This window comes from Podarcis bocagei (genome assembly GCF_964188305.1).
Source record: "Podarcis bocagei genome assembly, chromosome: Z".
NCBI lineage: Eukaryota > Metazoa > Chordata > Lepidosauria > Squamata > Lacertidae > Podarcis > Podarcis bocagei.
The window spans coordinates 37633037-37646994 of record NC_138140.1 but is presented as its reverse complement, the minus strand read 5'-3'; the positions used below and the strand labels follow the sequence as shown (position 1 = coordinate 37646994).

The 13958-nt window shown below is 38.4% G+C and overlaps 1 protein-coding gene across 1 annotated transcript in view; it reads left to right on the top strand.

The window, feature by feature from the left end:
• DIAPH2 (diaphanous related formin 2) overlaps window positions 1–13958 on the top strand; it is a 357022-nt gene that overhangs the window by 90722 nt on the left and 252342 nt on the right. The window contains exons 16-18 of the mRNA XM_081179396.1: window positions 164–268; window positions 2223–2552; window positions 5349–5463. Coding sequence (XP_081035522.1) covers window positions 164–268; window positions 2223–2552; window positions 5349–5463 — 550 coding nt within the window. The remainder of the gene's footprint in view (window positions 1–163; window positions 269–2222; window positions 2553–5348; window positions 5464–13958) is intronic.

Sequence of the window (13958 nt, the reverse complement as noted above, 5' to 3'; positions counted from 1 at the left end):
ATGCTTTAAGCCCAGGAAAATTGGAGAAAAAAATATTTGGCTAGTCTAGGAAGCCTAGCAGGCTTCTATTATTTTACTCAATCTATATAACACCCTTGTGAAAGTTAAAGCATTATGTTTGGACAAAGATGGATGACTGCTTCTATGTTGGTGATCATTGCAGTTTGATGAAGAATTCTCAGCTCGACAGGAGGCACAAGCTGAGCTTCAAAAACGAGAAGAGAAAATCAAAGAACTTGAAACTCAAATCCAGCAGTTACAAACCCAGGTAATATAACAAGATGGATTTTACATGTTTTCAAAATGTGTTCTACTTTGGGGAAGTATGGAATTAACTTTTTAAAAATTAAGGGGAAATTACTAGCAGTGGGCTAAAGATAGATGGCAGGAGAAATATTGCATCGCTGTTTCAAATCAGACAGTGTGACTGGTTCCTTCTACTGGTCTATGTGTGAGCAGGAGCATCACTGACTGGTCATCTTACAAAATTTACCTAATGATCTCAAGGCAGCATACATGCTACCTCCCCCCACCCCTTCTATTCTTACAGCAACACTGTGAGATAGGTTAGGCTGAAAGAATGAGTAACTACCCAAAGTAACCCACTAAGTAAGCTTTGTGGGTGAATGTGGATGTGAATCTATGTTAGTCCAACACCTTAACCACTACTCTATTTAAATAAATTGGGGAGGAGGATGCACTTTAGCTCTGATACGACCCTGAATCACTTTGGCTGAAAGAAGAAATCATGTACAAATATGCTTCTTTATTGAATTTTATGGCCCTTTCTGATTGCTCTGTAAGCAATAGTCACATATGTGGCATTAAAACATGAACACTGGATCATCTTGGAAACACAAGACTCTTCCATATTTGAAGATATTCTGTAAGCAACTGCCAACACTCTTTTATGTGCATTTTGGTTTTGCAATGATGTTTGTTTTATTCTTTTAATGTGCTTGTTGGTTAGAAAGCTTAGTGTAACTTCTCCGGAAATGAGTGTTGCTTAAGGCATATAATGCAAACTGTAAATGAAAATTTATGTTTGATTCACTTGCACTGAGAGGATATTACAGAAGATAACTTCTTTTGGGCACTTTAAATACAGTTGGTGGTATGGAGAAATTTTGTTGGTCATATTAATGAGCTCAAATGCTTACTAAATCCCTAAGAAGCAGAATTGTCTCTGAGCCACTGTTGGTTAACATTTAGTGTCAGTTGGGTACTGTGTCTTGTAAAGGACACAGAAGGTATACCAGTTATAGAAATCATATCTCTATTTAGAGATGAGGGTAGAATCATAGGACAGACTGTCTTTTCTTTTAAAGGAACAGTTGAAAAATAAAAGTTTGAAAGTTCAGCTATTTGGAGTCTGCTGGTAGAAAATCACTTGCTCTAGTGAAGTTTATTCTAGAGGAAAAGTCTGGAGAGTAGATTTCTAATTTATGACTTTTTATCCTAGTGGTACCATATTATGTGGTATTTTGACCAAGGCCTCACTCAAATGGTATTGCTGAAAGCTTATATTAGAACAGATAATAAACTTCCCTGGTGTTATCTTGTCAGTAGAAGTGAACATTTTTAAGCATCACAGCCAAGAGCCAGATCCTCTTCCTAATTTCTCAGCCTGCACAGTTAACATCATTTTGAAGATGGATTTTCTGAGGTAGTGAATATTTGAATATGGGAACCTTAAGATGATAATTCGGTTTCAGCCATTTGGCTTCCTTTTTAACAGTTCTATGAATACCACACAGATAAAAATATCTTAAGCCCTTGGAAAGTATTTTGTTAATGGACCTTTTTTTTCTTGTTTTCAAATGTCACTTCATTAATTCTCTTGATCTATTTTAATATGAAGAAACTCTTTAAAAAGTTGCATATGGCGCTTACTAATGTAGTGCCAAAAATATAACCCATTTCTGTTAAATGACTCATACTGATTTGAAAATGATTCCATCCCCCCTTGGTAAAGACCACATTCTTTTTCATTATGGGTTTCATCTCTGTGAAATCCTTCAGCAATGTAGAATAGAATATAGTTGGAACAACCTTGCTTACATGAGCAACCTGGGAAACATGGAAAATGTTCTGGTTCTTGTAATATGCAGGTTGTCATTTACATGAGAATTTACTTGATGCCTCTGGTGTCTCTTGTGTGGCCAGCATTTTCTCTGTTCCCTTTTTTCAACCCTCAGATCTAAAACATGCTTATTTTGCAGGCTCCTGTGTCTTCAAGTAGCTCACCTCCTGCAGGAGTTCCACCTCCGCCGCCACCACCACCTCCTCTTCCAGGTGGTTTAGCCTCTGCAGCACCACCTCCTCCTCCTCCACCACCACCACTTCCTGGTGGTATTCCACCTCCACCACCTCCTTTGCCTGGAGGGTCTATACCACCTCCACCTCCACCTATGTTTGGTGGACCACCACCACCTCCTCCTCCTTTTGGAGGGATTCCACCTATAGGAGCTGCACCAGCACTGCCTTTTGGAATGAAACAGAAGAAGAAGTACAACCCTGAAGTGTCTATGAAGAGAATCAACTGGGCAAAGGTATATAAATTTAATTTCACCAATATTTTCACCACTTTTATGATCTTTAAAGGAAAGAATGGCAGGAATTTTGTTTTGAACATAAGAATTCTAGAATTTAAACTCTTTCTAATTTTAGGGCTGATAAATTTTCAATAGTCGCAATTTGTTAACCTTTAAAACTCATTTGTAGGATGGAGTAATCTGGAGGGATTTGGGACACTTTTTCTTAAAAGTAGTGATAGCTGTAGGAAGTGCTGTGCATACCTGTGGAAACATAACTTAATTAAAAATATTATTATTGAACAACAATATCACAATGCACTTGAAGATAAAAACAAGAATTAACAACAAAATAATATAAGCTCATCACAATGAGCTTTTGATAGTAAAGTCAAACAAAAATAAAAATGAAATGAAATGAATACAATTATAAAATGATAAATGGGATATAAAAACACAATTTATGGTCTAATCAAACCCCCAAATAGCACTATTATCTTATTTTCCTTTAGAAATCCAAGGAATGCCTAATAAATATCTCATTACCTATTTGTGAACCGCTGCCAGATTAATAATTGTCAGGTATTGGAGGACCCTTAATGCAAATCTCTTTGAAGCCTGGCTATCACAGACAGGGGACTGTACTTATGGACAAGCTTTACAATGAGAGCCCCATACTGGAAAGAAAACACAAACTTCTATGCAACATGGTATCCTTTTATTGGGACGCGAGTGGCGCTGTGGGTTAAACCACAGAGCCTAGGACTTGCCCATCAGAAGCTTGGCGGTTCGAATCCCTGCGGCGGGGTGAGCTCCTGTTGCTCGGTCCCTGCTCCTGCCAACCTACCAGTTCAAAAGCACGCCAAAGTGCAAGTAGATAAATAGGTACCGCTCCAGCGGGAAGGTAAATGGTGTTTCTGTGCGCTGCTCTGGTTTAGCCAATAAAGCGAGATGAGCGCAGCAACTCCAGAGTCGGTCACGACTAGACCTACTGGTCAGGGGTCCCTTTACCTTTACCTTTTATCCTTTTATTTAATATGCACAAACTATTGAGCATGACTTTCATCTACCAGCATCACACAGAACATTGCAGATGGAATGACACTTTAATCTGACACTTACATCCAAAGAACCACAACTGGGATTGCTTCTGTTCTATTTTGCCCCCCCTTTTTATGACACTGTACTCTAATGACTTCCTGTTATTGTTGCTATTATTCTCTTCTCTACTTTTATTTATGCAATTAATTCGTAACAGAATATCAATAAGATACTTTTGAAAAAACCTATACAACTTACATTGTGCAATGAAGGAAATGGGGAAAAAGAAAAAGGTGTTGCCTGTTTATAGACATCAACAAATAAAATTTTATTTCAAGGGAATTTGCTACCTGTGTGACTGTGATGTCATATACTTAATAACCCTCCAAATAAATGTGAAATTAGAAGGATTATAATCACCCTTGGTACTTGAATATATCTATCTGTCTATCTATCTACATATCTATCTGCGATAGCAATGGACATAACTTTATTGAACCATGTTTCTAATGTATATCATGAAGCATCTTTCCAGCTCTGAGCAATTTCCAAATAAGTAGATATATGTATAATTAACTGTTTACATATCTGCATTACCTTTATACAAAATAAGCAAAATCTGTAGTTTAGGGGCCAGGATCACATATTTATGTACAAGTGCACTGATTTCTGTAATCAATTGTTTCCAAAATTTATGAACTTTGGTATGACTTAGACATTTTCCATCTGAATATATTTAAAGAGTGAAAATTACAGGAGCAATAGAAGCATTTTACAAAGCCATCGTAAACAGTTTTCATTATATCTGCACTAAAGGAAGGTAGTTAACTTTTTAGTCTGACATAGGCTGTCTTGTCTATTTAAGGAGGATAGCTGAATTTTTTATTTTTTATTTTTAGAACCATATCCACATATTTTGTCCCTTTTAAAATAAAATGTGGACATTTTCTTTGATTATTGCAAAGCACAGTTATATGCTTTCTTTGTTCACCATTGTGAGGTTCACTTCACTGATATAGGTTGTATTTATAAATAGGTTTATTGCTTTTCATTCTAGTCTAGTAGCTGAGGCAGAGGATGTTGATATTTATGTGCATGATTTTATATAACTTCAGGACAGAAATTTAATCTAATGACACTTTTGAAGGTAATCCTTTCTGAAGTTTATATACATTAGGAATGCATGGCATAACACATTACTCTTAACATTCTGTCAGGCTTAGGGTTCTGATGTATAAACTCCATGTATTATTATCTTACTCAATATGTTCAGAGAAATGCATTTGAATAGATCTTCATTTTATCTGCACATAAAATTATTGTACAATATAGGAACACAATGAGCTTTTTCGGACGGGACTGTTCAGTGTGCCCTCCATATGTTGTTGGACTACATTTTCTATCTGCCTTAGCCACCAGTACCAGTGATCAGTGATTGAAGTTGTAGTCCAACAACACCTAGTGGGGCACAGGTTAACCTCTTCCTACTCAGGAAAAGTTCAGTCTCCATTCTGAAAACTTGTGAAAGGAAAAAAGCATCAGAAGGTGCCAGTTCCGTACTCTTTCCAAGTCTGTTAGCACTATTTTTGTGAAAACTTATCTCTTTATGCTTGCACTCCCACTTCTCTTTTGTTTGATGAAGAAGTTCGAAGTTGAAATACTGCTTTCTAAAAATTTCCTGTTTGATTTTATGGCTTACATCTTGTCATTGTCATGTGTTGTACTTAACTGATGATTGCACAGTCACTAAGCACCTAACAAATTTTATTTCAGGTTGAACCACAGGAAATAACAGAGAATTGTTTTTGGATAAAAGCAAAAGAAGAAAAATTTGAAAACCCAGATCTGTTTGCTAAGCTGGCTCTCACTTTTGCTACACACATGAAAGGTAGGTACTTCGTTCTTTTCCCCTAAATAGTCTGTGAATAATAGATATGTAATTTTTTGCTTTTAATATTGTTATACCACCAGTGTGCATGGTATTTTAAAAAGTAACATAAGCAGTAAATAAATAAATACCCTTGGGCAATAATTCCAAGACTCATACAGTCTACATTTGAAAGGGGAAGATAACAGGAAAGAATGAAGGAGATGCAGGTAGGATAACAGGTACAGGATATGTGTAAGTTCAGAGTAATGTAGTCAGGCTTAGTTGATCTAGGTTAAATTGACTGAGTGGTTAAGCAAAAGATCAAACAGAGTTTTGAGGAAGCATTCTGAAGTAAACATGAATCACATGTGCTATGGAAGGGAGTCCTAGCATAAAGGACAAAGAGAAAGAAAAGGCAGTTATTCCCAGGCTGTGGCTGCTGTTGCATTCTGACAGCTTCTGGGAGCCACAGGTGAGAGCTGAGTGCAGGGTGGGGACCAAAGGGATGCAAACTACCCCAGAAGGAACACAACATGTTGCTCCACCAGAGGTACTACCACTCCTCTAAAACCCTAAATAACCTGCTAAACCAGGTGAGAGTAGCTAATGTCTCAAATCCTCAGTGAGTTAGGAACTTCCCTTTCATGCAAGGACAGGCTCCAGCAGTTGAGACCAATAGTAGGTCCAATGTTCAAGAAAGTGGTTTCTTGTGCTTTAGAGCAGAGTTTCCCAACCTTTTTCTGACCGTGGCCCCCTTCCGACCTTATTTCCTTCCTGTGCCCCCCATGGGCATAGCCAAAGGTGGGTGGGTGGGAAGCTGCCCTCCAATAAGTACAAATCAATACACACCTGAGGTTCTGCCCCCCCTAACAAAAGCCTGCCCCCCTAACAAAAATCCTGGCTATGCTTATGCCCCCCCAATGGTAGAAAGGTATATATTTAAGTGTTTTGTTTGTAAACAGAACATGTTTTATTTATATTTTTAATAATTTATACAAAATACAGTTACATAAAATGATAGGAACATAATGAGATATTGTTGAAGCAGGTAAACATGGAATCAGAGATTTGGAAGGGACCCCAAGGGTCATCTTTCTAGTGCAGCCCCCTGCAACATAGGAAACTCAGGTAAAGCATCCATGACAGGTGGCCACCCAACCTCTACTTAGAATCCTCCAAGGAAAGAGAGTCCAGAAACCTCCAAGGAAGGGGAGTTCAGTCCAAAAGGCGCACAGAAAGTTCTGATATATGGAATAATTTAAAAAAGCAAGTGGTCCTCACTGACCTGACCCAAAACGATCTTGTAATCTGGAGGAGCCCTGGCTGCTTATAGCCCTTACCTGGTAGTAAGGCCCACTGAACTCAGTGTGGCTTTCTTCTGAGTAGACACTTAGTTATTTACTAGATGCAAGTCAGCAGCACCAAATGACCCTGCTTGAGTGGTGCTGGGGTGGATTTTAACCCGTTCCTTGTAGAGCTGGGTGGTTGCTTTGCAAGGTTGGGAAGGTTCCCAAAAGGCTGGGAAACATCTGAAGGCCTGATCTGCTAGGCGCTGGGGTGGATTGTACCCCGTACCTTGAGGAGTCAGGCCCAGGCTGCCACCCAGCCCAGCACTGGTGGCAGCAGCAAGCACCTCTGGCTCACTCAGCCCTACCCATTGCCACCTCACTACCACACTTACTGACCTGAGGGTTCTGGATCATGGGCTCTGCTGGTCTAAATGTGAGCCTTAGAAATCGCCCTCTCCTGCTGGAAACAAACCTGGACTGCTCCATGAAAATACATGTGGCAAAAAGGAGTGCTAGGCCCTGGTGGGCTGCCCCCTTACCCGCTTGTGATTGGCCAAGCGGATAGCCTTCCAATCAGGATTTTTTAATTTCAAAAAAGTGTTTTTTCCTTCACTTCTCACTTCCCCCTGTGGCCCCCTAGCCTCGTGGTATGGTCCCCCCATTTATGTGATTTTTTACCTGTGCCCCCCTTGGAATATCCTGGGGGGCCCCAGGGGGCCATATGACTCCTGTTTGGGAAACACTGCTTTAGAGGGAAGTGAGGGGCAGATGGGGCTTCTCAACCTGAGAAGGTAGCCCACCTGGGAGAAGGAAAACTGATCTTAAGCCTCCACTTCCTTGTGGGTCATCTCCAAGAGAAGAAAAGGCTAAGGAGTAAATCCTAAAGAAATCCAAAGTGGCGTCCCTAAGATGGCTGGATGGTGCTTTGGACAACTCCTTTAGCTAAGTAGTTCTCCATGTATTGTTCTGTTTTCCTTTGGACCACATCAACAAGGTTGAGAGGGGGATATTGTTGTCTGGGCAGCCCAGGACCTTCTTACACATTTCCCAGGCTTGCGCCCTGGAGAGGTCACTTTTGATGCAGTGTTTTTTACTAGAAAAATACATGCTGGTACTCACCATGAAGTTGTTACAGTAAGTGCCACACTTTTGAACAACAAAAAACAGGTGCCGGTACCCTTGAGTACCCCCGGGGGGGGGAACCAGCTGCTTTGGTGCTGCTAACCCAGTAGTTTGACCTAACTCCTGGAGGCACACTTGGTTGTCTTTCAAGACAAACAGATTCCAACTAGACTTTCCAACTGCTAAGGGTTGTAGAGCTTGAAAAGCCAAGGTTATGGGGCAGGAATGTTTTATAGAATCTTTTGCAGGAGAAAGGGCTATGTTGGGGTTTGAGTGAATGTAAAGGTGAGGATTAATTTATGTGTATAATTCTCAAATAGAGTATTATAGAATTCTGCAGTTGCAATACGGTTAAAATACTTGGAGTGAAGCCTTTATTTTCATATTTCCTGATAGAGGCCTTTCAGTCTCTTCTCATGTAGATCCAAATTGGGTTTCCTGGGTGATAAACAGACACCAGAAATAGGTTTTAATAAGCTTTTAGTGAGTATCATAAGATATGAAGTACAATGATTTCAAATTTGCTTATTCTAGCCTTTGGACACAAGGCATATTTTTGTGTAAATTGCATAACAGCATAGTAATTGTGCTCCTGGGGTATGCTAGACATGAATTTCCTCTACATGGCTAAGGCAAATAACTGTCAAGTGTTGTCAGGTTTGTTGCAGCATTGCTTCTCCAGTCAAATTCAGTTAAGAGATCTCTACTGAATGCAATAGTAATATATCAAACTCTAATTTAGGCTTAGTTTTTTTTCTCTTCCTGTCTAGTTCTCTTCTCTCCCCCTTTTCCTATGTTATATCCAAATCGTCTTATACTTATCCCTGTTGAAAATGTAAATGGAGACATCATCAAATCCTTGAGGTCTGATTTGTTGGCTATATTATGAGGGATTAAATGATAACCATAAATTAAAGTTAACCCAGAAGAAGTATTTCAGCTGGGTGAGATTTATGGTTGGTAATAGTTAAGGAAGTGACAAGAAGTTGAGCACTAACAGGTCTAATAAAGTGATGACCACGATGAAAGCGTTTTAGCAGTGGAATTGCAGTGAAATATTAAAAACAGCAACCTGCAACAGTAAAAATGCTGCTAAAATTTTTTTTACCACAGTTTTGATTGCACCAGATGTTGTCTGTCAGATTTCAAGCTGTGATATGGTATTGCTGGAAAACCAGGAAGGATTACCCTGAATGTTCACATCTGCCTTTACTACATCTATAACCTTTTTATTAGCCACTTTTAATTTGGCTATGTTACTAATCTACCATTACCCACTGACTTTCAAATGTTTGTTCATTAACTACCACAAAACAAGAATTTTTAAATAGTTATTATAAACAAAATGTTGCTTACCTACAGACTTAATAATTTTGTTATAATATACCATGTTGGGAGTGGTAACCTGAGTGTTAAATTTCATTATCATTCCTAAACCTGTGTATTCACGTGATTATGTGTACAAGAACTATGTGCCTCTTAAATAAATTCAGCAGACACAATTTTATATTGCCTTCAGCTGACTTATTTGACTTATTTGAAAGTACATTTATAGCTTGGTGAATAGAGAAGCGGAACTAAATGATGCCAGAAGCCTTAACTTGTATCTCAGGGCGGTCAGCAAGTTTGGAAACTAGATATAGCTGCCACGGGTTTAGTTGTTCCAAAGGCACGTTTTTGTGATGCCAAGATTGATAGCTACCATTATTTGTAATGTTGCATCTTGAAAAGTGTGAAACTCAGTTCAGACAAATACATTGATGTATTTTCCTTGTGTTCTGTATAGTGAAGTGGAAATATCTGTTTTTTCCACTATCAAGGGGGACCATAAACTTCTGCTGTTTTCTTTATGAATCTGCACTAATATAGATGAATGCAAGATTATAAAGAAGGTCTTGACTGGCAAATATGTGAAATTTATTTTTAACTGTGTGTCACCTTTCAGCTAAATGATGGGGGAATTAGAATCATAGCATTTGAATCCTCATCGTAATTTTTTTAATGACTTTTGGGCTTTAAAAAACCCAAGAATAATAACAAAATAATGTGAAGGGGAGGGGAGAGCAGCTCACTAGTGTGTGAGAACATATGTTTGTCTATACAGCTTATGTAACCTGAGGTATAGAGTTAAGCACTTTTAATTCTTTTATTGATTTTATTTAATCTTTGCTTGCTTAACTGTCAGCTAGGGGTGTGTGGTTTTGTGTGTGTGTGAAACAAACTGAATTTTATTTTCCTGTTCAGGCTTCCCATTCAGTGAAAAGTGGAAAATCCTTGCACCTTTTTAATACAGTTACAAGTGTGGGAACACAGTGTGGACTTTAGTTCATTTGCAAATTTTCATTTTATACTTATAAACTCATTACAAATGTGATTGCAAATTAAATTAATATGCAGGGGTTACCTTCATCTCGTCATTGCACTCTTGTCCCAACCTGATTGAACTTTTGCAGATATCTGATGTTCACTTTTTCTTTTTGCCAGAAAAGCCTTTTCTAGTATGCATGCACAGAAGTTGTTTATTTTGATGTGGAACTCATGGTAAAATATTATGATTGGCAAATTATGGAAACACTTAAGTCAGATACATACAGAACACTTTTAGAAACAATAGCAGAAACAATTGACATGAGCAGTGGTAGAAGCAGGAGGGACTTACCTCATTTGATAAACTTTGTTTCAAGTATGAAATCATAAGGGGGGGGGAGAATCCCAATTACTCAGGAAATAAGTAAAATAAAAAGGGGAAGTTCTGAAGAATTGTGTTAGACACATTGAAGGAGTTTGGAGTTTTCTGTCTGTTTTGAACAGCAGTCTCCATACCATATAGCATTGCTTCTGTAAGACCTTCTAGTTTCAGCACTGGTGGAGACCATTTTGCATGGGAGTTCTGTTGCTGGACCTGTGTGCATCAGCAGAGTGTGTATAAACACACCCCATCTAGCTCTGTTTTGCCTTCTTCTGGGTCCACAAGTACCTGCACGTCAGTGACTGTGTGCCAATTGGACGTGCCTAAATTATCGCTGCCTGTAATGGGTTGCTGTTTCTTTTGTTGGTGAAGAGAGTAGTACAGTGGTACCTCTGGTTACGTACTTAATTCGTTCCGGAGGTCTGTTCTTAACCTGAAACTGTTCTTAACCTGAAGCGCCACTTTAGCTAATGGGGCCTCCCACTGCCGCCGCATCACTGCCACGTGATTTCTGTTCTCATCCTGAAGCAAAGTTCTTAACCCGAGGTACTATTTCTGGGTTAGTGGAGTCTGTAACCTGAATCGTATGTAACCTGAAGTGTATGTAACCCGAGGTACCACTGTAGTTGGTAATTAAGACCCCTCCTCCATATAAAACACTCTTTGAATGTGTGAACAAACTTCCTTTGATTCTGCCAAACTATTTAAAGAACTTGGTGAGTGGCATTACAGGAGAAAATTGGAGAAGAGGCAGGTAGCAGTAGCATGGCCATTGCTGATTGTCAGATGGAGATCAGACTTAGTTTCCTCAGCCTTTTATGATGCACCTAGTGAACAGCAACCTTTGGAAGAACCATAAGGTTAGGATATGACAAGATTTATGGCACTTCCCCTGTAAAACTGGTTGTAGATGGGCTTGCTTCTGGATAAGAAACTGGAACAACTGGGATGATGCCACATGGGTACACCTTGCTTCCAAATGACAAGGCGTAATACTGGAAAGCAATGGCTTCAGTGACGGGGTATACATATATCCAGTGTGACTAGTGGTTGATATTTTAGGGCTTTTTAAACAAATCTTTTTTATACACTATGGTCATTTTATTATGTTGGGTGATAACCTTTTTAGTATGTTTATAGTTTATTTTTAATAAAAAATCTTTCATTTTCTGGTATATACTTATTTTTTTCTGGTAGGAAGGCAATTACATCATATACACAATCACCTATCACTGTGGGAGTGACTCTGAAAGGAGGAAAGATCCGCTTTGTCTCAGCAGATAACTGAACAGTTTACCTTTCTGGAAGAATGCAAATGACCAAGGGTGTGTGTGCTTCTGGAGCTATTCTCTTTGGATTTAGAATATGATATAATTGAATGAAACCAACCTTATAATTAACAGGAATGGATTTAAATGTGCAAAATGTGTTGGTGACAATAGGGCAGGCAAAATTGACTGTTAAGTGGTTTCTGTTTAACTTATCAATCTTTCAATAATTGCTATCTGATGCATAGTTCTTAATAATTGAGATTGGCTAAGTCACAAGACTTATGGAATAAGCTTGATGCATATTCACAAAGCAGGTTTCCATTCTTAGACATAGTTCTGACTATTGTATTTTTTTGGTTTCTGAAAAAGAGTAGAGGCTTAAAAGTAGTAATTATCTGGGTCTGCTAGAAGTACACTAAGATACAGCTTCATTGCACCTGCTGTTCAATACTGCTTCACATGTTAGCTCCTGTTATCTCTAACTACCAGCCATGCTGCCTAGGCTGATGAGACTTGAGTCCAGTAGCAACTGGAGGTCCATAGCAGTGAGCCTTCAGGTGCCTGAAACTGACCAGTAAGCCAATTAAATATTTCTCTTCAGAATACTGTCTAGTTGTGATTCCTGCTTTGCAGGAGTTTGGTCTACATGACCCTTGGTAGTTTCCATGATTACATGATACTATGTGTAGGATTGTATTGCGAATCCAACAACAGCTTGTGTCATGGAGTTGATCAAGCTCTTATTTTTATTGAAAACTTTAAAATTGATTGTTTTATTGGGGAAGTATCATATTTTAATACAGTTTAAATAATTCTAGTGGGGGAGGTGATGGGGACCTGAATAATGTTTGACCTTATTAATTTTAATTGTGCATGATTTAATAAAGGCAACATTATGACTTTACAGGCTACAGTATTCTTTATCCTTTTAACTAATGACCTTGTGAAATGTCACACCTTGTGAAATGTTGTGTCAGAAGAGTTCTTGATGTATTTAAACTCATCTTTGAAGGTCAATAATTCTATTAGGCCATTTTTTCAGGAATATGTTGACAGAAATTAGTGATGTAGCCAAATGCTAGCTGACAGTGTCGCTTAAAAATAATGTCTAGCAGTTTGGTTGACTTGAAAGAGACCTAACATAAAGACTTATGTTGGTTTAAGTCTGCACTTAAACCAGTTGAACAATTGAACAAAAAGGATTGTGTTAATTTTTGGCTCTTGTAATTTAGGTTGTGTATTCTGCTAGTGAAGAATAGTGATACTCTGAAGAAATTAATTTTGTGTACTGTAGATCAGGAAAGGTAGTAATTGATATATAATAGCCTTTAATAGCTGTGCATAATGACAAAGTTCCATTGCCAGTTTCTAAAGGGTGAGTGAAACTACTTCTTTTCTTCTTCTTTTTCTTCTTGCATTTTGGTCATTTCACATAATTTGTGTTTTTATCTATTTGAAAAAATGGAATGCAGTATAAAATTATCCCTTCACCCATTTCTATGACGGCAACCCTGAATTTTAGTGGGTTTGTTTCCAACTACGTTATTACTTTCCCTAAAATGGAGGACAGTTAAAGCATTGAATATATTGCAGCAAAGCTGTCAGATACTTAACAACAAGCAGATGCTTCCAGATGAGAGAAACTTTCATGATTCTTTTCACTTATATTCAGGAATCTCCATATGAAAACATTTCTTCTAAAATTAGTAATCTAAAATTGCATAGTTTTGGGTTGAATGCATGGACAGATAAAACTTCCACAGTGTTTTGGGAGATAAAAGTATATTGGGCCGTACTTACTTACTTAAAATCAAATATTGGGTTCCTTCCTTTCCCTTCTGCACACTATGCTTTCTCTGATTTCAGAACCAGCCACAAGAGGGCACATTTATGAACAAGACTGGTTCTTCAGTTGCAAGTGAAGTCACAAGGGTGATGTGCTTGCCGTGATGCAGGCATAGGCTTGGGAATCAGAAATCTCTGAAGGTGATTAATGGGAATAAAGGAATAAATAACCCTATGTTGGAGTCTTCTTGGCTTCAAACTGCAGGTGGCTCTCTTGATCTTCTGGATAGCTCATGCTGAATAACTTCAGCCCAGCCTTTTTTTTAATCACTCCTCACACCCCATTATGTATGTGAG